This window comes from Lygodium microphyllum, chromosome 5, assembly GCF_053477565.2.
Source record: "Lygodium microphyllum isolate KBCC chromosome 5, Lygodium_microphyllum_v1.1.10, whole genome shotgun sequence".
Classification (NCBI taxonomy): domain Eukaryota; kingdom Viridiplantae; phylum Streptophyta; class Polypodiopsida; order Schizaeales; family Lygodiaceae; genus Lygodium; species Lygodium microphyllum.
Genome location: NC_141139.1, coordinates 148,092,105 through 148,116,232, shown reverse-complemented (window position 1 = coordinate 148,116,232; position 24,128 = coordinate 148,092,105). Strand labels below are relative to the sequence as shown.

The following is a 24,128-nucleotide window of genomic DNA, read 5'->3' as shown; positions in this document are numbered from 1 at the left end:
TAGAAGGGACGTGATTGGTAGTTCTACCACCCGAACCCCCAAACTAGAGGATTCTCCACAACACTTTGCCCATCCCTCAACATGGGCACATCCCCCTGCCCCAAAAAAAAAACACACTAAGCCTCCACCCACAAGGAGTGATGAGCCTTGCACACCAACATCTTCCCCCTGTTAGCAGGAGAGCAGCCCCTCTCACACCACCTCCAGCTCCTCAGCCTAGACAGCATGCTGCAGTTTTCACTGCCAGGCTGAGCTCCTTCCACAGGATTTCTTTCACAATGGCCCTTGGTCCTACATGAGAGCTGCAGGTCAAGTGGAATTCCCACTTCCCATGGAGGTGGGAATCTTCATTATCTGCAAGTCCCAGAGTAGCAAGGCACATTAGCTAGCTCCCTCAGATGGATCGAACTACACCTCCTTCCTCCAGACTTTCCACTTTGGCAGCTAAACACAAACTCATGCAGAGTAGGTTCTGAGGGGGGGAATGCTGCCATAAAGGAAAGGAGACAACAGCTAGTTTGGTTGGGGCCAGGTAAGCCATGGAGAAGGCTGCAAGAAGTGGGGGCAAGGAGCAACGGAACGCGCAGGAGCGAAGAGTGGGGTAGGGTGATGCATAGTAGTTGCAGCTGGGTGGGGCAGCATATAGGTCCAGGGGGGAGGTCCTAATTGGGAAGAAGTGAGCAAGCTGGCAGGTGGCAGCTTGTGGAGGCAACAGCAAGGTGATGCAGAAGCAGGGTGACAAGTGGCAGGGTGTATAGGGTGCTTTTAAAGCTAGCAAGGACAAGGAAAAAGTAAGTAGAAAGATAACCCTGCACTGTGCCTTCTTTGCAGACAATCAAAGCAGAATTTCTTTATCTGTTCAGTGATTGCATACATCTCAGACCACTTTGGTCTGATATAATGGACAGATGATGCTCAACCTCATAATAGACTTATTTGGAGGTAGGCCTGGGACAAAGGAACCATGAACCCAGAAGGATTGAAGGACTGGCAATGGATCAAAGTAATGTTGATGCAATGTAAATAAGAATGCAAATGTCACTTCTGACATAAAATGTTTCTGACAGCTTCTGAATAACACAAGTCGTTTTTCTGACAGAATATTACACCAACAAATCATCTATTACATGTCAATTATAGCTCATACTATGTTCATCATACTTCCATGAATCTGATGAAATCCTTCCAATAATGTGAAAACAAAAGGTATCATCAGTTATGCAAAACATGCATGATAAAGCCAATAGATCAACAATGGTATGTCAATCAAACAAAACATTACCATGTAACCAAACTCATTATGCAAACAACAGTGAACATCAGACTGGAATAACAAGAGCCCATCACTATGCCAAAACGATATTTCTGCATACTAAGGGTAATGGGCAATACACTTGCCAGACAAGAACTCGTAGAGTGTGTGAAAGCCATAGAGGTAAGGTTTGCAACCTTGTGAAGAATCCAAACAATAATGAGACCCCTATCATCACTGGATGTCAATTTTCGGTAGTTTTCATTCCAACGCACAACAAGGACAGATCCTTGGTGACCTTCCAAAGTTTGGTTCATAGTAAGGTTTGATTGAGCAGCAACAAATGGATCTTTCTTCGCATCATCTGCAGCAGTTGATCCAGGTAGCTTCAACACCTGTGGCAATATACAAGGATTAAAATGTCTCAAGTTTAATTTAAAGAGAATGTGCACAAACGCACTGCTTGTTTATACCCAAAAATATATTTCCTTCAACCAGAAAAAAGTTTTCTATTGTGCTACAAAAGAAAAGGCCAATACAGCTACATTAATTAAGGGTGAAGAGGTGCTCCCAAACTGCCCACCCTTAACCACTAGCATACTGGCATAAAGATACTGAGAAGGGGACTGAAGCCACACTGATGGCTTGTATTGCAATCATTCAAGTCCAAGCTCACGGAAAGGCCTCTTGCCTCTGCCTTATCCTCTTTGAATTTCCCTGAATTCTTCCCTAGTAGATTCCCTAGGAGTGGATGAGATCAAGCCAAATGACAATTATACTCTCTTTTTCATGGCATCATTAAAAATCCATTAGTACATAGGAAGTTCAAGATCTGTGATATTTTTAAAGATCCATTAGTACTTAAATATCCATTACTATACTTAAAAATCCATAAATGCTTGATTTGTAGGCCAAAAAGGCAAGCGTTCACTAGTGCTAGGGTGTATAGACAGACTCTAAGTGTGAGCTAAAAAGGTTTTGACACAACTAATTAAAATGACCAAGTCAATCATAAAAAGAGCTAGATGTGTCAGAGATTCACAATGTTCCCCCCTTACTCGATGATGGGCTCACAACCAAGAGATAGCAGGAGCATGTACCACAAAGACCCCTCTCAAATCCTAGATATGGCACTAAACATGCCAAATCTGGAGTAAAAGCTAGGACACAATCTCCAATAGAGATTCACCAAGGGTAGTAGTCCACTCCCAAAGAAGTCATGCAGGCTGCCTCTATTAACTCTATGAATGTACCTCAAAGGGCTCCATGAGACATCTACATATAGTACAAAGAAATCCTATCAAATAGCTTTAAAAGCAAAAGTAGACAATTGGAGCTGGAGAAAATATGATCACCTACACTTGGATTTGTGAGAGTTAATTGGCATGAAGGAACCAAGAAAGTAGATCACAAAGTAGCTCATCAAAATTCCTCGAGACAAAGACTTATATCTAGTACCCCTTTGATTAATCACAACAAGGCATTGATCTCCAAATGAAACCAATAATTTTAACAATTATGTGTGCCATGTCTGGTCATCTCCTACCTTCGAGACTCAATCCAAGTCAAAAGAGGACGATGGAGCTCTGACACTGTGTTTGTCTATCACTTAATGTGTCCTACACACTTTAGATGGAGGTGACAGTAGCACATTTCATTTCTGGCATGGTGATCATTTTGGTCATTTGGATGGGCTGACCTGGGCACCTGTATTTTGGGCCTGGCCGATTTGTATCCTAGTTGTGGCCTCAATTTGCCTATCTATAGGAAGCCTGCCTCCCTCACTCCATTCAGTCATCATTCAGCTAGCCCTCCTCATTCTTGTCTCATCCTGTCACTTTTGTATGGTTCCCACATTGTCACTCCGAGCTGCATGTTCGGTTTGATTGGTGCAACCTTGTGTTATTCAATCTTTCATTAGTTTATTCATTCTCTCTTGTATATCTTTCAATCTCCTTCTTCTCTATTTGCTGTTTTTACTTTCCTTTCTGATGTGCACTCTTGCATGGTATCATTCAACTTGGCAAGAGCCAAAGTCAACTGAAGAAGAGCATCTGTCCATGCATCAGCTAGCTAGGCATCTTCATCAACTACTGCAACCTGTATTTTCTCTGTTTGTTTGTGCAGGGCGGCCTGTTTTTTATGCTTGATCAGCTGAATTTTAAGCTGCACACCCTCAAATGCTGTGTTTTCTATTACCCCTTGTCAAGCTGCATTTTCCATCAGATGGCTGGTTTCTCAGCCAGGCAACCTCAGTCCTCTTGCAGCCATCGCCAGCTGATCCAGCCCCTCTTTCCTGCTGCCTTTGCTGCCAATGACCAGCCCTAGGCTGCAATTTGCTGCTCCGAAGGCTCCTCCAGCTGTTGGCGACGGTCACTATGCTGTGTTTGCACTCCTCTAGGCTGCATTTGCAGATTTTTCTGCATTTTCTCTCTCCTAGAGCTGCCCAACCTGTCACCATCTCTTCTACTGTTGTGTTTTCAGCTTCTCTCTCTCCTCTCCTATTTGACAAAGATTCGACATCCACACTACTGTGTTTGCTACAGCTGCTAGATGTCTTCAAAGGCTACCTTGCTGCGTTTTGGGATTTGTCAAAGTACGACACACTCTCGAGCTCATTATCTCTTCCTTGGCCCTCGAGACATGAGAGTTCAAGGTTCAGTATTGATTCATTGCACAATGTGTTTGCTACATTGAGCATTGAGCATTGTGCATTTAGGGCATTTCTTTACATGGTATCAGAGTTAGGATCTCTCTTAAGAAGCATAGGCCTTTGATTTGAAAGCCCCTTGTAAGAACCAGAAACAACAAGAGGCCCAAATGACTTCGAATACTACATCACAGCTTCATTCTCCTGAGCCAAATCCATCGAGAATCGAGCAAGAGTGGATCTCACAACTTGCTTCACAAGGTTGTGACACGGCCAGAGAGCCTACCGTGGAGTTCAAAGACCCTATGAGATTTCAAGAGAAAAGTACAACCTCATCCTCATGTATCGAGCTCAACAACAACTTGAAGGTAAATCTGAGTTTTCCCCTTTAGATTCAGTGTACTAGTCTAATGATTTTGCAAGAAGGATGATCTCATACTCATGTATCGGGCTTAAGAACAACTTGAACATGAATCTGATTTTTCTCCTTTAGATTCAATGCACTGATCTAATGATTTTCCAGGAAGGATGGAAGCCAAGTACAACCTCATCCTCATGTATTAGGCTCAACAACAACTTGAAGTTAAACCTGAGTTTTTCCCTTAGATTTAGTGCATTGGTTTAATGATTCTGCAGGAAGGACAGAAGCTCCACAAAGGACTAGCCATCTTGTCATGGAAATGAGCATGAAGTACAAACCATTCACTTCTCTATCTTTCTCAATTAAATAAAATGCTCTCATCACCAAAGGATATGACAATATGAATGGAGTATGATTTGAACCTCATGGCTGAATCATGCATTGCCCTAATTTTTATATAAATAATCAAGAACTATGTAATTATCCATGTGACTTACCTGTAAAGATAAAATTAAGTGTGCAGATGTGCATGTTTTGTAAGTAGTATACAAAGTAGGAGAACATCAACCCATCATCTAGGATAGGCACACCCTAGGTCATCTCCATCAGGTCGGCTGCAGTAGGATGTCTGGAGGAAGGAATTTCAAGCAGAGATGCTAAGTGTGATGCAAAGTAGGGCAATTGTGCAACAGGCAACGATTTCTTTAGGTGTTGTCCCTACATAGGACATGGCAGTTTTGGCATATGTAGCAGACCTGCATTAGTCAATGATCTCTGCATCTGTTAGCAAGGGATACCATGCCAAATTCGATTTAGTAGGCGGCATTCAATACTTGGGTCAGTTGGGAAGTAGTCCCCCCCTGCTCAAAGCAGTCCCCTCTATTTCAAGCATGCCCTCTCTAGCACCTGTCAATTCAGCCACCACAGCTCACCTTCACCTACCACCACAAGTCACACATGGCATCCTCAACTTCTTCATAGAGCAAAGCTCGGCACCAATCGTTGAGTCAAAGCCAACACCAAAGTCATATGGAGCTAGTGCATTGCACGAGATTATAGCTGGTTCCCCATCACCACCAGAAGGGATCCAACACAGCCCCTTGCACACACTCGGTTGATGCCTTCGTACCAATTCGCATTCTCAAGGAATTCATCTAGTTGGCTCTTATTGGGACTCCTGCCAAGGTCACATGAGCGGTACCCTTCGGGAAGGGGTGCTTCAGGCTCCAGTTCAAGGCTCCAATTCGGCTGATAGAGGCAATGCTTGCTACCAGCTTGCTTGATGTTAGATCATTAGTGGCATACTTAGACAAATGGATCGAGGGTCGAGACTACTCATTACTTGGAGATGGCACTACCATAACCATCTCTTTTCCGGGCCTCGATGAGTACTTCACGCCATAACCCCCCAAGATTGGTAGTGCATTTGGCCATGTCATCTAGGAGAGAAGACCTTTGTGGACATAGCACGTCGGAAGGCCCACACAGATACCCATTGGTTCGAGTTATTTTTCCCAGAAAGTCCTTATATTCCCTTCCTCACAGCATCAGGATACCCTCTATCTACAAGGGCTTTCTAACCCAGCTCCTCACATACACAGGACTTCCAGACCAATGCTTCTCATAGACTATGATCAGACATCTTGCAACGGAGCACCCCAGGACTTGCTAGCGCCAGCAGATCTCCTTCAGAGATGAGGGAGGTGGTATCCCCAGGACGCAGAGAAGGAGCAACGTAGAGCGCCAGAGACGATGCAATGCCAAACAGAGGAGGAGACAGCACTAGCGACAGCGAGAGCGTGCATACAAGGGACAAGAGCAAGATCAAAGAAGCCCAAAGCTGAGACATGCGGACGGACGGTGGAGAGTGGTCAGGGACCATAAACCATCAGCCCATATGGTGCCAACCCTAGCCTCCTATGGCTTCCACAGCCACTTCCCTAGCTATCTAGGAGCTAGAGATTCCAAAGTAGATTACAGCACACCATAAGTAGATGAAATGCAGCCCACAAAGGCAATGATACTAGCAGTGACTCGAGAGATGCAACAAGCTATAGAGGCACCATCATCCCCTAGACTTCTATCCCACCAAGGGGCAATCCCAGAGCTAATCCCATCTCAGGTACCTAACATGCATCAGGGTGAGGAGGGTGAGCAGACATTGGAGAGTGAGGAAGAGGCAGAGGACTCGAATGCATACTCTCAGGACTTTTCCCACTCCACCCTATAGCAAAGATAGTAGAGAGGACACATGACAGGGTGTATGCTAGGAGACAACAGGACAGGAATGGATAGCAAATCCATGCCAGTCTGAGGGGCTAAGATGCACTCCATGAGGATACTCTCATGGAACATATGAGGCTTCGGAGAATGACACTTCAAGCAGGGCTGAAGCCTCACAAGGCAGGATTTTCACAGAGCATTAGCAAGAGAAGCAGATGACTTTCTCATGTTACAATAATACCACCTATTAGTAGAGAGGATATCTCGCTGCTACGGGAAGCTATTGCTAGGGCAGAGTCACACATACTGGGCAACAACTGTGGGAGGTGCAAAGATACAGGTTAGAGTTTGCATATTTGTTGTGGAGTAGTACATCCAGTCTATACATGACTGCAGTATTGTGATTCCAAGGAGAGCTATGTGGGTCTCAATGAAAGCGGAGGAATCATATTGGTCTATTGGTCATTTATCCCCCGAATGGTAATATTCCACATTGTAGCCAGCTACTGGTTCAGCCTCTACTTCTGGTGAATCAAATGGGGCTCAATTGATTTCTACTAGACAGGAAATAAAAAACATAATCGATACAGGAAACAAGAGAATAAGAAACCATATCTGCTCTTACACCATAACAATCTCAATTAAGTTACAAAAACCTACACAAATTAGTACAGTAATGATAATAGGACCAATAGATACTTCATAATAAACCATTCAAGCAGCAGATCATAATGCTCCTAGAGAAGCATATTTGGGATAAAAAGTTAAAATATTCCACCAATCCTTCTATGTACATTGACTTCTCTCCAAACCATACAAGCACATCAACGCGCATATAGCTCTTTACCCCAACAACTTGCTTTTGATTGGTAACAGGGTTTTTTGAAAGGATGGACTAAGCTTTATAGATGCAAGTGCCGCTATCTAGCCTTAGCTTTTGCGAAGGAGCTCAATCGCTTCGCGCTATGTGTTTTTTGTGGAAATCTTGTGATATGTCCTACCTCCAATAATAAATTCACTAGACTATAATCCGCTCCATTTCACATCAAATGAAATGTGAGAGAATGGCCAACTAGATATAGGAGACGTTTTTGAACTACCCTTAGTCACTCCCTATCACAAGTGGATCATTGGATAGTAGGGGGCGACTTTAATATGGTGGAGGCTCTTGAGGACAAGAGAGAAAGACACACGGAAACTATTTGAGGAGGAGAGAAATTTGCCTAGGAGGAGTTACTTTTTCAAATCAAAGGCTAGGACCCATGGTTCACAGCAAAGTTTGGCGAGTCCACTAGATTGCTCCAATTCTCTAGGAGAGACAGGGTAGTGGGAGCCAAGACTTTCTGTAGGATTGACCAATTTTATATGGATGATTGGGCCTATGACAGGGGCAGCCTAACACACATCATAATTGGCATGACTCTTTCAGACCACTCACCTATTCAACTACTTCTCTTTGAGAGAGCTGGAGGTTCCCAATCTAGTGCCAAGATTCCAGCGCACTTGTTCTATGAGGACGATTTTTTTTTGCAAGTAAAATGTGGCTAATTACATTACTAAAAAAAAAACTGATTACAACGGAATGCTCCTGCTTAACAGACATGTTAGAGCTGATGAAAGTCACAAATACATCATGTATACAAGCCTCTCAAGGCGGTCTGGGGGGGATGGGGGCAAGAAGCCATGGAGGGGGGGTGTATCGCCATCTGGGGCTGCTTGCCTGCATCATGAAAAACAGGTCCTGGCCGCCCCAACTGTGCATAAAGTGACATCGAAGCTCCTGACGAGCCCTAGACTTGCCCTACACCTGATCCCATTGGCTGCGGAGGGAGTGGATGATGGAGGTCCAGAGCTCTGCTAAGGTTTCCTGTATTGAGAGTCTCTCCCCGCCGAAAGCCTCCTGACACTGCGCCTTCTAGATATGCCAAACAGTAAGACTCCCTATGATCTCTCATACCTCAGAGCGGTCTGTTGTGGGCTCTAGTACCTGGTATCGGGTAGGGCCTCCAAACCGACCACTGTGCACGGCCCTACCTCGATCATGAATATCGTGTTATGCATCCCGGCCTCATACAGAAGGTGACGGCCCTGGCTGACCGCCTACCAACAGAAAGCTCCCCATGAGATACATCCAAGGCTGAGTACTATACGGCAAAAGATGCGGCATGCTCCTCTCCACACGAGCTATGCCGCCTCACACGACCAAAGGCAGTGCTTTGGGGTTTCCAGAGGCTGCTATGTGTGCAACGCTTACAACCTCCCTCCTGTATCTGGGAAAGCCAACTTCCCACCGCCAAGCCTCCATGTTCCACCGGCCATAAAAAATATGATACCCTCCTCGGCCTCCAGTTATCCCATAGGCGGCGCCAAAAGGTCCATCGGAAAGGCTCCATGATGCTATGCTCTGCCCAATGCCTGCTATGTGACAACGCCCAATCCATATCCTCCTACATCAGTACGTGTCTACCAATCCTGGCGGTGTACTCCAAGAAACTCAATGGCTTCTCGGCAACCGCAATGGCCGGCCATAGCCACTCTCCCGGATCCCACTCCATCTCATCAAGTGGCTTGCCCTCCCAAATCCAAAGGCGCCACTCTCTAAGCTCCTGCCATAAGACAAAAGAGTCTAGCCGCCATGTCTTCCCCTGAGGCCAATCACCTAGATCCTCTTCCATGAAAGGACAGCTATCCCCTCATCCTGCTGCCCTTTGTTAAGAGCCAGACGCCCCCCCTCCTATATGGTGAAGAAGGTTCCAGGTGGAGCGCCGCCCACTCTACTTGCCACCTGTAGAGGGATGCATGCTGGTGAAAACCAAGCGGTCCATACCTCCCCGGGCTCTATTAGCTCTCATATCGGGGGCGCAAGCCACTCCTGAGGTATTGTTGTATCTATCTCCCTTCTCCTCAACTCCACTCCTCTTTGGCAGCCTAATACTCGCTATAGCACCTCCTTGTCCACCATCCTGTACACTTCCTGCCATGTCCTGATGGTACGAGCTGGGCTAGCCTCCCAACCAGCCCATTGGATGTGGGGGCACTCGCCAATCTTTGCCCCTTCCCAATCTCTAACCTGGGGGTTCCAGATCACCTACTGACGGTCTATCTCCTCCTCACAGCTTGGGGGGATCTAGATTAGGGCCTTATGGAGGCCCTACCACACGTAGAGTAAGCTGCATAGGAAAGGTGATCTTGGGGGGACTGATTTGGGCTGACGTGAAGATCCATCTCAAGGACGGCCTCCACTCACTACCAAGCCTCTGTCTACAATCCTGAAGACCCTCCTGCAATAGGACCTTCCAGGTCCACCCTCCTAGTGTGAGGCCACGAACAACTAGCTTACCCAAAAAGGGTCATACTCTGATACTTTGGGTCTATGATCCCAAGCCCTCCCTCTGACCGATGCCGTATGATGGTTGCCCACACCACCTTGGCCCTGGAATCCTTGGAGCCATCTAACCCAGACCAAAGGAAGTTCCACACTAGGCAGTGAAGCGGCACTGCACAGGACGAGGAGAAGCACCAACACGAGGTGATATATGAGGCCGTCGCTAGGAGGACCTGGTTAACCACCAGGGCTCGGCCTGCTAGTAAGAGGTGAGCCGTGCTCGAGTAGGTTAGCTTCCTCCAAATAGAATTGAGGATTGGGAGAAACTGTTAGGTGGGAGTGATGTCAAGTCCCACCTGGAACCCTAGGTAACGGACGGTCTACCCTCTACTCACCCATTTGAATCCCAGGTGGACGCCCCACTCCGTGCTAGAGTCCAGGTCTGTGAGGAAACCAATCGACTTTCGCCAGTTGATTTTTTCTCCTGCTGCAGAATAGAACACCTCAAGAGCCAGCCTCACTCTCTCCAACATCAACTCATTGTCCTCTATGTAGAGTGCTATATCATCTGCATACTCTGAGTCTAACAACTCAGTCTCCTCTCTCACGGGAAGTCAGAGGCCGCATAATCTGCTCACACGTGACCTGAGGAAGTGAGACATCGCTAGGTACGGGTCCATGAGGCAGCCTTGCCAGACCGATCTCTCCAGCTAAAACTCCTCCCCTCGCCTACCACCTATGAGAACCCTGCTAGTGGCCGATCTGTAAAGTGCGGAAACCCCACGAATCCAAGGCTGGGGAAACCCAACCTCACCATGGTGCCCTCTAGGAAATCCCAGTCCACCCTGTCATAAGCTTTCTTGAAATCCAAGAGTAGTACGGCTAGTCTCTGGCCACTGTGCTGAGCCCACTCTGTCGCCTCAAAGAAGGTGAATATATTGTCTAGGATACTCCTATCTTGGACAAAGCCTGTCTGTGTGTCATGGATGATGTTTGGAAGCACAAGGCGTAGTCGTCTACCAATCATCTTTGCCAATGCCTTATAGGCCACTGACAATAAGGTGATCAATCTCCAGTGGGAAAGCTCCAACCAGTCACCCCCTTTGGGGAGAAGATTGATAAGGCGTGCCGAGAGACTCCCTTGCATCTATCCTGAAGTGAAAATCTCCTGGAAGGTCATCAGTAGGGGGTCCTTCACCACCTCCCAGTAGCTAATGAAGAAGGCCTTAGAGGGGCCATCCTCTCTTGGGCATTTCTACCCGTCCTGTGTATGGAAAGCCTCCTCTAGTTGCTTCTCTGTGAAGGGGGATAGGAGGGAGCGTCCCATCTCCTCTTTAACGAGAGATGGGATGTGATCCTAGACCTGCTGTCTACATCACTGTCCTGCGGCTGAGGATGCATCTACTCTGGAAAAGGCATCTCTAGTAGTCGGTGGCAATCTCCATCACCTCGTTTGGGAAAGAACGAGTCCTCCAATACTAATCTCGAAGGTTGCGTATCTGCTCTCCTGAGGTGCGAGCCTGGTGTACCTGGAAAAACTCCCTACACATCGTGTCTCCTTTTCGCGCCAACAAAGCTGCTGAGGTGCAAAAAGAGAACTCCGAGCACCTGTCCTCTAGGCCAGCAATGGCTACTCGCTCGCGCACCTCCTGTGCGTGGAGGGTGGGATCCCTTGGTACCTTTTGGAATAATCTTTGCGTGACTGCAAGGTCCCGCTGGAGTGCTCTCTCCTCCTACCAACTCTGTTGCCTGGCATGCATGGCTGCCTCTTCGCAAAATGCTACTGGACTCAGCTAGGACCTCTGCAACCTCCTCTGCGATCTGATCCCTCTTGCCCCAATTCTTGGTCCAAATCTACTCAATCTGTCTTGTTACCTCCTCCCTCCTATAGATCAAGTCCGGGATCCGACAAGATCGTGCGTCTAGGGTGGATGCTGGGGGATCAAGTGTCAGGAGAACCGGGCAATGATCGGACAATGTGGTGCCGCCAACTGCCCAATCTAGCCTCCACGAGAGCATCCCCACTCTCCCACATAAAACCTATCCAACCGCTCCAGCAAGACTCCACCTAGCCGCCTGTGGCCCCAAGAGAAATCCATCGACCTCTCCCTCCTGTGGAAGGAAGGGTCTCTCTAGGCATCACGTGCTCCTACTGCCAATAGGAAGACCTCCCATGCCTCCTGATCCTCCCCAGCCATGCCCTGGTAGTTTCTGCCTCTGCCTTGCTGGTCCTCTAAAGCCTCCATGTTGTTGAAGTCTCCTCCAACGATTCAAGAATCCACCTCTAGGAGTCCATCTGTGATCTCCACCCAGAACTTGCTGGTACCCTAACCTCCGTAGGGGCATAGACATAGAGGAATTCAAGGCACGAGTCCCCAGTATCAAGTCTGATCCATAGAACCCTCCCTACCACTATCATCCAGTGGTCTCGTACATAGGCGGTGAGACTCGGGCCAATAGAGGTGCATACGACTCCATTCCTGCCGTGGGCACCTATGGCATGCTTCCCAATAAGTGTGTGAGTTGCCTGGTAGTACCTTCCCTACCCGCTGGGCTTGGGTGGGAGTGAGCTTGTGCTCCCATAGAAGTAAGATGTCGATCCGTCTGGCAAGGGCAGGCTGCAGCTCCTGCCGAATAATCAACTTACTGGAACCACATGCCCCACTATAGTGGAGACTATTCACATTCTAGAATGCAAGGTATAAGCTCATGGGGAAACTTGTGACTGACCGAATAGGTATCTGTTTGGTGTGGAGAATGTTGATGAGGAGGAAAAACTATGGGGCATGCAAGTACGCTTTGCCGCAAGTCTCGACGGCAAACTCTAGTCCCCCATGGTGGCCCTCGGCCGGACCATAGGGGTGATAGATGCTCCAGGTGATACTATCAATACATCTATTAGCCATGCTAAGATTTGTGACTCTGTACACTAGTAGAAATGGGCCGCTTGTGCCAAGGGCCACTTGATCGCATCCCTCGGAGCTCTCCACTGTGGAGGGGCTTGAAAGATACTACTTGTGTGGGACCTCGGCACCAGCCCACCAGTTAATGTCCATCATGCAACCAGGCCACTGTTGTGCAAAAGGTGCTAGTCCTTCTTCTCCCATCCACTAGGAGGTGTGGTCTGCCACCTGACTCTTCAACACCTCCTCTATCTATGTCGTTTGGTCCATCCGGTGGTGCTAGGAGATGGACCTTGCCCCTCCTTGACTTACGAACCACAAAGATGCCCACCTAAAGAGGTAGAGGAAACTCTCTGTGCTCCACAACTCTTAGGTAGGACCATGGGCCATTGTAGAAGAACTACTGTGGAGACAGCTATGCCTATCTTAGGAAAGTGTGACGGGCGGCAAGGGCAGATGAGTTGTTAGCTGTGTTTATGTGGGGGCCGGTGGGGGGGGGGGGGGGGGGGGGGAGCACTGTTGGTACAAGGAGGATGTAAGCATGTGTGGCTCATCCCCTCCTGTGGGAGGAAGGGGGGTGGATCTGGGGGGGATCACTTGCACCGGGTGCGGATCAGGGGGGGTGCTCGGCAGGGGACGTGGTGGGGAGGAAGAGGATCGAGGGATGGTGGGATGGTCGGAGGTACGTGGCAGGTATGGGGGGGACTAGTGGCCCTGGAAGGGACGGGCCGTGGGCTAGGGTCGATGGGGGGGGCATGGGAGGTGGGGGGGGGGGGGGGGAGGGGTGTGGGATCTTAGGTGAGGTAGTTTGTGGTGCGGGTGGTGGATGTGGGGGACTGTGGTCCTGCGGGGTGGGGCAAGCTCCCTCCTGCTCCCTGTTGTCGAGGCTTGGTCTAAAGAGCTGACTACCGTCCCCCCCTATTGTCTCCCCCTCTATCATGTCTGGACCCATGTGAAGCCGTCAGCGTCTACTTGCAGGCCTGTCAGCGGAGCCACCTTAGCTCCGAAACGCATACAATTTGCTGCTTGATGCCCAAAGTCGTTGCAGCACAAGCACTGCCGTGGTTGCCCAGTCACAATGACTTGGTGCCTAAAGAAGTGACATCCTCAATCAATCTCTAGGAGCTTTGGTATACTCTTTGTGTCTTTCACGGCCACTCGTACCTTTGGGACTCCTACAGCTGTCACTGCATCCGCGAAGGAGGCATGAAGAACTATGCCAAGCATTGCTTTGCATGGGGAAGTGACTAATGAGATTGCTTTTTCTTAATCGCTTCATCTAGAATAGCCCCTAAGTCATCTTGTACTTAGTGGCCACACAACCATACATTGCAGGTGGCTTCTGTAGCTCCCGACCAATGTGCCGCTACCCTCGCCCCGTGCCCTATGAAATGCGCCGCCTCCTCGCTATTGCGCTGCCCCCTTGCTCGTCGTCAATGCTGCGCCACCACATCATGCTTCCCCCGCCTTGCCATCGCATCACGCTGCCTTGTGACCCCCGCCATCACGCTGTGCTTGCACCCCCCGGCCCTACGCCCCCACCACCACGCTGTGCCTACACCCCCCCCCCCCTCCCCCCTATGTACCTTTGACCTCTCCCGCGTTCTCTCCCGTCTCTTCCACCCTACGGTCACTTGCCTACATGCCTCCCACACCGTCATCCATGGCACCCGGCGCCTCTACCGGTATAAAAAAATAGAATCCAAACCCCCCCCCCCCCCCCGCCATCGCCATCGCCCTCGCCCCCTTCCCCCCCCTCCGGTTGCTCAATCCATTTGCAGCAAACCCCCCCCCCCCCTCCGGCAGTATAGCAATGTGTTTGGTAGGTTCTCAATAGGAAAGCGCAATGAAAACCTCTGTTCAGACGCCGATGCATTCTACGAGTGCCCCCCAGTCCAACACCTTGCACGTTGTCCTCTCTAACACTGGTATCCATGGCTTCTTTGCCAACAAATGTCCAGACTACTGGGTGCTCCTACTGTGGCATCACCGGACACACCGCTGATGCTTGCCGACTTCGACCTTTGCACCACCCCGCCCCTCCAGAGTACATGTGTCTTCCACTAGGAATTCCTTGTGCCACCTCTCCTTTTTGGGCCACAGAGATTGTTCTACATCGGCTATCAGAGTACTATGCTCAAGGCAATAAGACGCATCCACTGCACACTAAGTCCTTTCGAGCACATGGAGGATCGATTGGCGCTACGACCTCCTGGAGATCGTCACAATGCCAACGGTAGTCTTCTCCCACTTATTTTCAGGTACAGTGGCTTTCACGACCCTATGGCTCTGCAGTCCACTCCATCGAGAGACAGTGATTGTTTGATACCGTCTTCTCATCAATCCGCTCCTTCGAGAGACAGTGGCTGCTCGGCTTCTTCCTCTTCTTCGGCTACCCAGTCCACTCCACTGAGAGACAGCGACGGTTTCCCACCTCTTGCTCATTCTGAGCCCCACCCTCGACTACTCAGGTTCGAGAGCCTACCTCTGGGAGCTCTTCAGCACCTCAGATACCTTCTTCGGCACCTTAGATATCTTCTTCGGCACCTCAAATACCTTCTTCGGCACGACCAATGGCACTTCCTTCGTCATCAGACATTTCGGAGTCCGTGATCCATGATTTTTTGGATTCCCTATCTACTTCAGAGGGGGATTCAGAGGGGGATGTTATTTCTTTGCCCTCAGAGGGGGCATCTACTCCTTCTTTGACTTCAGCGGGGGCCCCTCCACCTCCCACGTCAGAGGGGGAACCTACTCCACATGAAGTTCTTCACCCATCCTCTACTTTCTTGGGGTGGCTGTCTTTGACCAGTCATCTCTTCTACTGATACCCAAGATCTACCTAGATCGGGGCCCTTGGGTCTTTAGCAGCAACTTGGTGGCTGGGCCTTCATATTCCTTCCAGCATGGAGTCACAGAGCTAGTGGCTTCTCTCCCGAGGTTGAGTTTCGGGTTTTATAGCTCATCCAATCTCCTGACTATCTTCAAAGGTCTCCCTTCAGGTGGTATTCTCAAATTACAGGATGGATCTTCTTTGTCACTCGGTTAGCATGGAGCCACCTCCCGAGATCAAGTACGGGCATATCCTTCTGGTTCTCAGCACCACACAAAGTCCGACATTCCTTCTATGCATTGCATGTTTTCATCATCTTTGTACTGGGGCGCTTGGGGAAGTGAACAATTTTCCCATGAGGAACACTGTCCAAGTGGCACCTAATGCATGAGCATTCTTCAGCATGTAGCATTGCATCTCCACCTCACTCTTCTCTTGTTTCCCTTTTTGGGCCTGAGAGGGGGTGTTGAGAAACCCTTCACCCTTAGTTTGCGTTTTTATGTTTCTGTGTTTTGTGTTTAAGGTTTGCAGCCCCAAAAAGGGGTGCCATCCTAGACTAATTGTGCCTATTTATAGGCAACTCTCTCATTCATTCCTCACGGCTGATTCATTCCAGTCCGTCACCTCTTCTCTCCAGCCTCTCTGCTATCCTCACACCCCTTTAGGGGGACATTGTAGTTTGTGGTTCATGGCTGTCTTCATCATCTTCCTTGTGCTACGGCACCCTTGTTTCCTTGTATCACATTCACTCCATGATTCGGAACTTCATCATTCCATTCATCAGATTTTCTTCTCTCTTCTCTTCTCTTCTCCATGTTTGCCGAGTTCACTCCGTGTTCCTCCCCGCAAACCCTACTGTCTTGCTGGTACATCATCTTTTGACAAGGAGGTATATACAAGTCATGATGTTTGGTTCGTGGAGTTTCCCACTGGAAAGGAGGGGGGTGTTGAGCATCCTATCCCTGAAGATCCAGGTGATAGTTAGGCAACTGCTCTAGTGTCTTTGGAGCCCCTACCCATTAAGTCTCCACCCTCACTAGAGGAGGATATTGGTTCACCACTGGATTCACTCATTGAGTCGGCTCATTGAGTCGACCCTGGCAGATAGTTCACAAACTTCAAGAGAGATAGGGCGGTGAGGGGAGTATTGACCTCCTCCTCATTAGGCACACGATACACTTTGTGGTTCAAGGATTGAGGGAGTCCTTGAGGAGTGGTAAACATAGAATGGCCTGCGGCGCTCTTGGAGAAACTAGGCACACTCCATCAAGCTTGTTTGTACTGACTATTGGTTGATGTCTTGTGCCATGTAGGATAGGGACTGCATCTCCATGAAGGAGGCTTTACGGTCATAGCATTGAAAGAAGGCTATGGAGCAGAAGTTGGATATGATTGAGAGGAATGACACTTGGGATCTTGTGCCTCGGCCTACTCATAGGAAGGTGATTAGCATCATAAGCACAAGGCGAAGCTTATTGCAAAGGGCTTCGCCCAACAGGCTACTAGCGGCCAAGTGTGGATTTCCATGACACCTTTGCACCTAGATCTTCGGCTGTGTTTATCAAATTTTGCTGAATTTATCGAATTCCGTTTGTGGAGAGGCTAGAAACAAACGTCAGATGGGTGTAGACAATGTTGAGCAGCTTTAGCTAAGATGTCCTATGTGAACTGGGTAAAGGCCGCAAAGCTCTAGCACCTAAAACCTACAAAAACAAGATTAGGCTGAGTAGGAGGGGAAGCTATCTATTTATAGAAAGTTTGGGGCCTCCCAAATTAAGGTTTACACATGGGACACTAAAACCCTCTCAAACAGCTCCTGATTTAAGAGAAATGGTTGAATTTCATTAATTAACTTAAGTTTTGGGGTTGTTTAATGAAGGCTAATGATAATTTAGCTCAGCATCCTCTCTTAGGCCCAAAATTGGAACTAGAAAGGGACTACAAACACACCCAAGCCCTTTCTCTTTTATTTTCCCAAGGTCATCCCACCCAAAGCAACCAAGGCATGGGGTAAAAGGTGCATGTCAACTACCAAGTGACCTACCAACACTACAAAAGGCAATGGTTATCTTACCAAGGGAGCTCGAGTGTTCACCCCAAAGAGGAAAGAGCATCAGACAAAGGATGTTAGTGTATCTCCTCATGACTGTCCACCACAATATAGACGTGGCTGCACCTCTACTACTGAAAATGCAGTTGGCTACACCAAAATGAGTTGTAGAAAGCTGCCTAGCTGATGGCAACGATGATCCAATCGGCAAAGGCAGAGTGTGCAGCAGGCCATGCATTGCAAATTCACAATCCTAGTCAGATTGTTGGAAATTTCCTGAATAGATGAAAGACACCACCAAAAGGACACACTTGGCTGAACCACTGCTGAATCTGATGTCAAACAGCAAAAACTTAGTCAAATACTATGTTCACTGAATCAGCGCCTCCTTCAGGGAAGTAGACACCTCACCAGGCTGAGAGAGCACTGGTCAAGAGATGGACGGTCAGCATCAAGCATTGGTGATGATACCCAAATCTCTAATACCATGTCAAAGTGTGCAGCAGAAGAAGGAATGAAGACATGAATGGATGAAGCCATGGAACACCATAGAGGGAAAAATCAAAATTAAGATGGTGGCCCCGAACAATGCTGTGTGCATGTAAGTGAGGATGATCTTGCTGAGAAAGAGGGTGCTACAAACCCACCACATGGTGTCTAGGCCAAAAAGCAAAAGGACAATATCACTAGAAACTATTTAGCCTAAATAGAACTAGACACTATAGACTAAAATGTTCAAACTGACCATAAAAAGGACTAAAAGTGTCAAATCTCCATGATATCCCCCACTGACTTGGTGTGGGTTCACAACCACAAAATGGCATTAGCATTGCTGACATAATCCACCCTATCCTCACCTTCTTGAAGTTGAGAGTAAAAACAAAGAGATCCTCTCTCTTAGACTAGGTGAGCGTGGCTTCCCAAGAGATGAAGATGTTGTCCAAGATATTCCACTCTTGAACAAAGTCAATCTGATGTGTATATTGTCCAGCATCATGGATGAGATCCTCATTTTCATCTTATTGGCTAGAATCTTGGATTCATTTCGGCTTCATGAGATATTTCAATTGTCACATTGGGATTGATATCAGAAACAGGCCACTTTATCAAGTATCAGAGAAAAGTTAGACAGGAGTTTCTTTCTTGGAGTATAGCCAAATTATCTCTTGCTAAGAGAGTTTTGGTTGGCTAACCAAGCTTTGAAGGGGTATTCCACTTAGTTTTGAAGATGAAAAACATTTTTAAGACCTAATCAACGTGAAGGAAGTGAAATTGACTGGAAAAAGAGGATCCAGATGGTATTTATATGAATGAGGATTAGTGACAATGCCTAGAAGAGTAAAACATAGGTTTTGACAGCCGCATGTAAATAAGGTATTTAGACACACTCTTGCTACTTGAGAAAAGGTAAGTAACAATGTGAAGCAAAAGGAGAAATATGGGGACATGAGCGGGACATGAGCGGGAGGTGGTGAATGAAATGAGCTATCATCCTTGTGTATCAGTTTTTTGTGCTTTCATGGCTGCTGATTTCTTATGGTTTCCTATCACCATCAGGGAGCCATCGAGCTATCCACTGCAGATCAGGATGAGATCTCGAATGTTGAGTTGATAGATTGATAAGTAAGAATGTGAAGCAAAAGGAGAAATGTAGGGACATGAGGGGAAAGTGGTGAATGAAATGAGCTATCATCCTTATGTATCAGTTTTTTGTGCTTTCATGGCTGCTGATCTCTTATGGTCTCCTATCACCATCAGGAAGCCATCGAGCTATCCACTGCAGATCAGGATGAGCTCTCAAATGTTGAGTTGATAGATTGATTAAGCCATGGAGGTTTTTATGAAGCTTCTGACACCCTCATCAACTGGCACAAAATCTTCCAATTTTTGGGTCAACAACTCTTCTCAACCAATATGAAAGCCTCACAAGCACTTAGGTCACAGCAAGACTTGATTATGGTATCTTGGTTGCTACATTGAGATAGACAATTTTTCAGAGCAGCAATTGACCCAACTACTGTTGAGCATCACATACAAGCTTTTTCATTAGAGCGCTCTTAAACTCTCTTCAGAAAGAAGAATACTGATAGGAAATAAGGTTCTTTTATTGACTATATGGTACATCACTTCTTGTTGGGCCTTATTCCAGATTTTGGATAGCGGTCTCATTCATAGGTTCATATGATCAGCTTGGGATGGGAGCCCACCAAGAGTTAAAGCCACCTAGGTTGTGACTATCCAAGTCTACCTCATCTCTTACTGCAAGGCTACGTATGTGGTAGCTCTAGATCTTGCAATGGGGGGCAGCCGGCCATAGATGGGATACCCATTCCCCATAGTAACAAGTTAGTTATCACAAGAATCTTTCAGCGGTGTATTGATTTTGGTGTGCATTATATTCGACGTAAGATGACATAGGAGCCAATGGTGATATCAAAGTAGTTGCTAAAATGATGGCAACTGCCACAGTCGAGTTTTCCCTTTGGAATACGTTATTCCCAGGTAGTATTGACAATGCATGAGCTCCTGCAAGGGAGCAACCCCATACCTAATCTAACTTTTGCAGTGGGGAGGTGCCACTCTAAGCCACCCACAATTCTTGTCCCCGACTACATAGACAATGCCTTGTACGGTGAGGCGGAGGAGACACAGAGGCACTGCCTATGGGGCTGTTCCAGAGCTCAGGACGTATGGAGGAAAGCCCTCAGTATGATAATCCACGGCACAGCGGAAAGAATGCCTTGTGCGATCCCCATCGACCATTGGAAGAGCTCGTGATATTGTCAGAGTTTCAGAAACAGGGATTCGCGTGTCGGAAAAACGTATTGAGCTTCTTGTGTAAAATTCTATGGTAGCCGCTTGCAGAAGCTCATGTAAATGTTGGAGTTAGAGGAAATGTGGATTCATACGGGTGAGAAAATGTTGAAAAATTCCTGTGAATTATACATGGAGCACTACATTAGCGATTCGGGAAATAGGTTTTGGCGGAAGGGATCAGGGACGCACCTTAAGGAGGCCATTGTCTCCTCCGCAAGCAAGCCAGCCCTGCTGGGAGTTCCAAGCGATGCTTCTCAGACGGATGCCGCTGGGCATGGTCACTTTCTTGTTGAGGTAGACGAACATCGGAAGAAGGGGGAAACCCAAGCCGGTGCACAGAAAACTACTCGGGCTGGTGAAGAAGGAAAAGCCAGCTTCTTTCTTCCACATGCATGCACACAGCAAGAAAGTAAACGTACTTACTGCAACCTCAACGCGTTGTATTTCATTTTCCTTATTTCTCTTCGCACTTTATTCTATTTCTCTCTCTATATATAAACTTAATATTCTCTCTCTATCTCTAAATTCACACACTCAATCACATACATACACGCACGCATTCTCTCTCTCTCTCTCTCTCTCTCTCTCTCTCTCATTTTTTCGTCTCTTTCTTCATGATCTCTTTTTTAAAATTTTCCTCTCTCATTTTTTTCCTCTCTATTGTTCTCTCTCTCTCTCTCTCTCATTTTTTTCACTCTCTAAAACTTTTTCATCTCTTCATCTCTCTATTTTTTCTCTCCCTCTCTCTCTATACTCTGTCTCTCTCTAACAATGTCAAAAAAATTTATTGAAAATATATTTAAGTTAAAAAAAGTAATTCAAAAATATGTTTATTTAAAATATTAAATCACATATTTAAAAAACATTTAATTAAGAAAACCTTTGATTAAAAAGGGGGGTAGAAAATAGACTTTTTAAAAAACTTTTAATTTAAAAAAAATGAAAAACATTTAATCAAAAGAGAGGAGGAGAAGAGAGTGTGTTATTTTTTAAAAATGTTTAAATTTAAAAGTATATATTTTAAAAATCTTTGATTTAAAAAGGAAGGAAAAAGACACCTTTAAAATTTAAAAAATCAAAAACATTTAATCAAAAGAGAGGAGGAGAAGAGAGTGTGTTATTTTTTTAAAATGTTTAAAATTTAAAGTATATATTTTAAAAATCTTTGATTTAAAAAGGAAGAAAAAGACACCTTTAAAACATTTAATTAGAAAGGTTTTTAACAGCGTTTTTAAAAGCGTTGAAAACGTAAAAACCTTTCTAATTAAATGTTTTAAAGGTGTCTTTTTCTTCCTTTTTAAATCAAAGATTTTTAAAATATATACTTTAAATTTAAACATTTTTAACCACACGTGAGAGAGAGGAAGAGGTTATTTTTAAACATGTTTGATTAAAAAGGGGGGAGGGGAAAAGAGAGGGGGGGAGGGAGGTTTGGGATATTGTGTAGGTTTGGGAGGTTCTCTAGAGGTTGGGGACCTCCCAAAGCTACAACCAAAATAATATTGTGGTATAAACTACATACCAAGCCTATTGAGTCGGAGCATTGTCCATTTTAAGATGTGTGTGTGTGTGTAGTGATTAGGTCTCGAGTTCAATACCTACACCCACCTGGTCATCTCTAATAACAAGAATTAAAAAAGCCAAGTTTGAACTTGAGCCTACGAGTTAATAAAACAAGCAGTTTATCACTTGTGTGTGTGTGTGTGGGGGGGGTTGGGTTGGGGGGGGGGGGGGGGGGGGGGGGGGGGTGCAAGGGAGGGTATACACCCTCAATTATCATTTCATGCAAATTATATAAAATATAATATTAATTATATCACATGTCTAGCTAATTAACTCTAGTTAACTTGAGGTTATATTTCAAAGCTTGAACAAGCAAGGCACACCATCCCTTGAATATGCTTTTACCAGCAATGCTAACCAAAACACATGAAGTCCTGACTATAGAAGTGCATACAAAGAATGATATTTTCTCATTTATATCTTCCCTAAAGTATGAGAATGAATATAGCACATTTATAATGTCCCTGAATTGTGAAAATGAGTATAGCACGATAAATAAGTTCCTTAGTTAATATAGAACAAGTTAGTAATATATCCTCTTGAGAGCATGTGGAAGAATCTCATTAAGTATAGATAGACTTTGCATGTTCATTTGATAGCATGAAAAAGAGCCTTCTTCTTAAGAATGAACCTTATTTATTAGCATTGCCATGCTTAGCAGCAGAATGAGGTAAGATACAAGATTAGGCCAAGAATTTCAATCACATCAATTTATTTGGAATTACTTGAGGTGAGAATGTGTTTGTATGTTGGCATGTGGAGCATAGGTTTGAGTTCTCTTTTCAATTGAAGCAAGGAAGGAGATTATAGCTAGTACTAAATGTTGAGTACTTTTTTTGTGGTTTGAGGCACTCAATTGTGTGTGCATTGGTTCTCAAAGAAGAAATACACTAACATTCATACTCACACAAATTTTGGCCCCTCCAACTAGCCTCATTGTCACATCCTATTTTATGAGACTTGATACTTACAACTTCTTTGTTTGTCATGCCCTTTTTATGCCTATTCATACTAGAAACTTTCCTAATCTCCACCCCCTATTTTGCAACTCTCATCACTTACAAAGGAGTTATTGCTTTATTTGGCTTCTATTTTTTAACAAATCATCTAAATGACCCAAGGTTAATTGGATTATAGGATTGCAAGGTAATCCATTTCCACATCCCTAAGAAGATAACCACTACATCATCACCACTAGAGTTTGTCTACACCACTTGACAATTGATATGTAGAGCAAGATGAATTAGATATACACAAAAAGTGTAATTTATTCAAAAGACTTATTTATTAAATTATTTCAATAGATGCACCACCATTTATTCTAAAGCATGTGTACATTCTCTTTGTAAATATTTATTGATACTTAAGATTCTAGGAGATATATTGAAGATATTTTAGAAATATTTTATGGCTCTTAGCAATTTGAGTTATACAATTGATTGTAACCATCTATTCAGTTAACTCAAACTTTTATGTGAAAAGAGTGGTTGTAAAGGGTCTATCTTTGGGCAAAGCAAGATTTATTTAAATATTATAAATACGGTAAGGAGGAGACGTCCACTCCATGTATAAGGGAAAATTGCACCCAATAGTGCGTCGCTCAACTTTGCTTTACTATTCTTTAAGTTTATTTTGAGTTTTATGAGTCGTGTTTTCAATTTTTATAAGAAAAGGGAGTAAGGGAGAGCTTCTTTTGCTCGTTATACGAAAGTCTCACATCTGATCTATGCAAACAATGGTATTCGAGCTCAACTTACATCTAGGGCTTCCAATTGCCTATCATCTTGTACAAAGGCAAGCTCTCTAGAGCAATTGTGCTCTATAGTCCATCTCAGCTCAAACCGACTTCACTATTAGATTCCCAAGGCTTCAAAACCCTAAACCCTTTTATCTCTACTAAGAAACTTTGCAATTCAGTCCAAGATTGAAAAATTCAACCTCCTTACCATAATGCCATTATTTTGTGAGTTACAGACCAAACAAAATGTTTAGATAAGCTTAATTAAGCTTAATCATTAAGTTTTAATTAATCTTTAAGTAGCTTAAAGCTTCTACTTTCAATTCTTTGGGGAGGGAGGGGAGAGGGGGGGGGGGGGGGGGGGGGGTTTTGTTTTTGGCTGCTGCCAGCAAATCGACGCCATCCTTAAGTCC

At 45.7% G+C, this 24,128-nt stretch overlaps 1 protein-coding gene across 1 annotated transcript in view; it reads right to left on the bottom strand.

Moving 5' to 3' along the window:
- Positions 1-20,790, bottom strand: part of LOC148036517 (uncharacterized) — a 307,373-nt gene extending 286,583 nt beyond the window's left edge. The window contains exons 1-2 of the mRNA XM_087678942.1: positions 20,604-20,790; positions 1,450-1,647 (exon numbers count right to left, since the gene is read on the bottom strand). Of these exons, the coding sequence (XP_087535068.1) occupies positions 1,450-1,647; positions 20,604-20,720 (315 nt within the window). The 5' untranslated portion in view covers positions 20,721-20,790. The remainder of the gene's footprint in view (positions 1-1,449; positions 1,648-20,603) is intronic.
- Between the last annotated feature and the right edge of the window lie 3,338 nt (positions 20,791-24,128).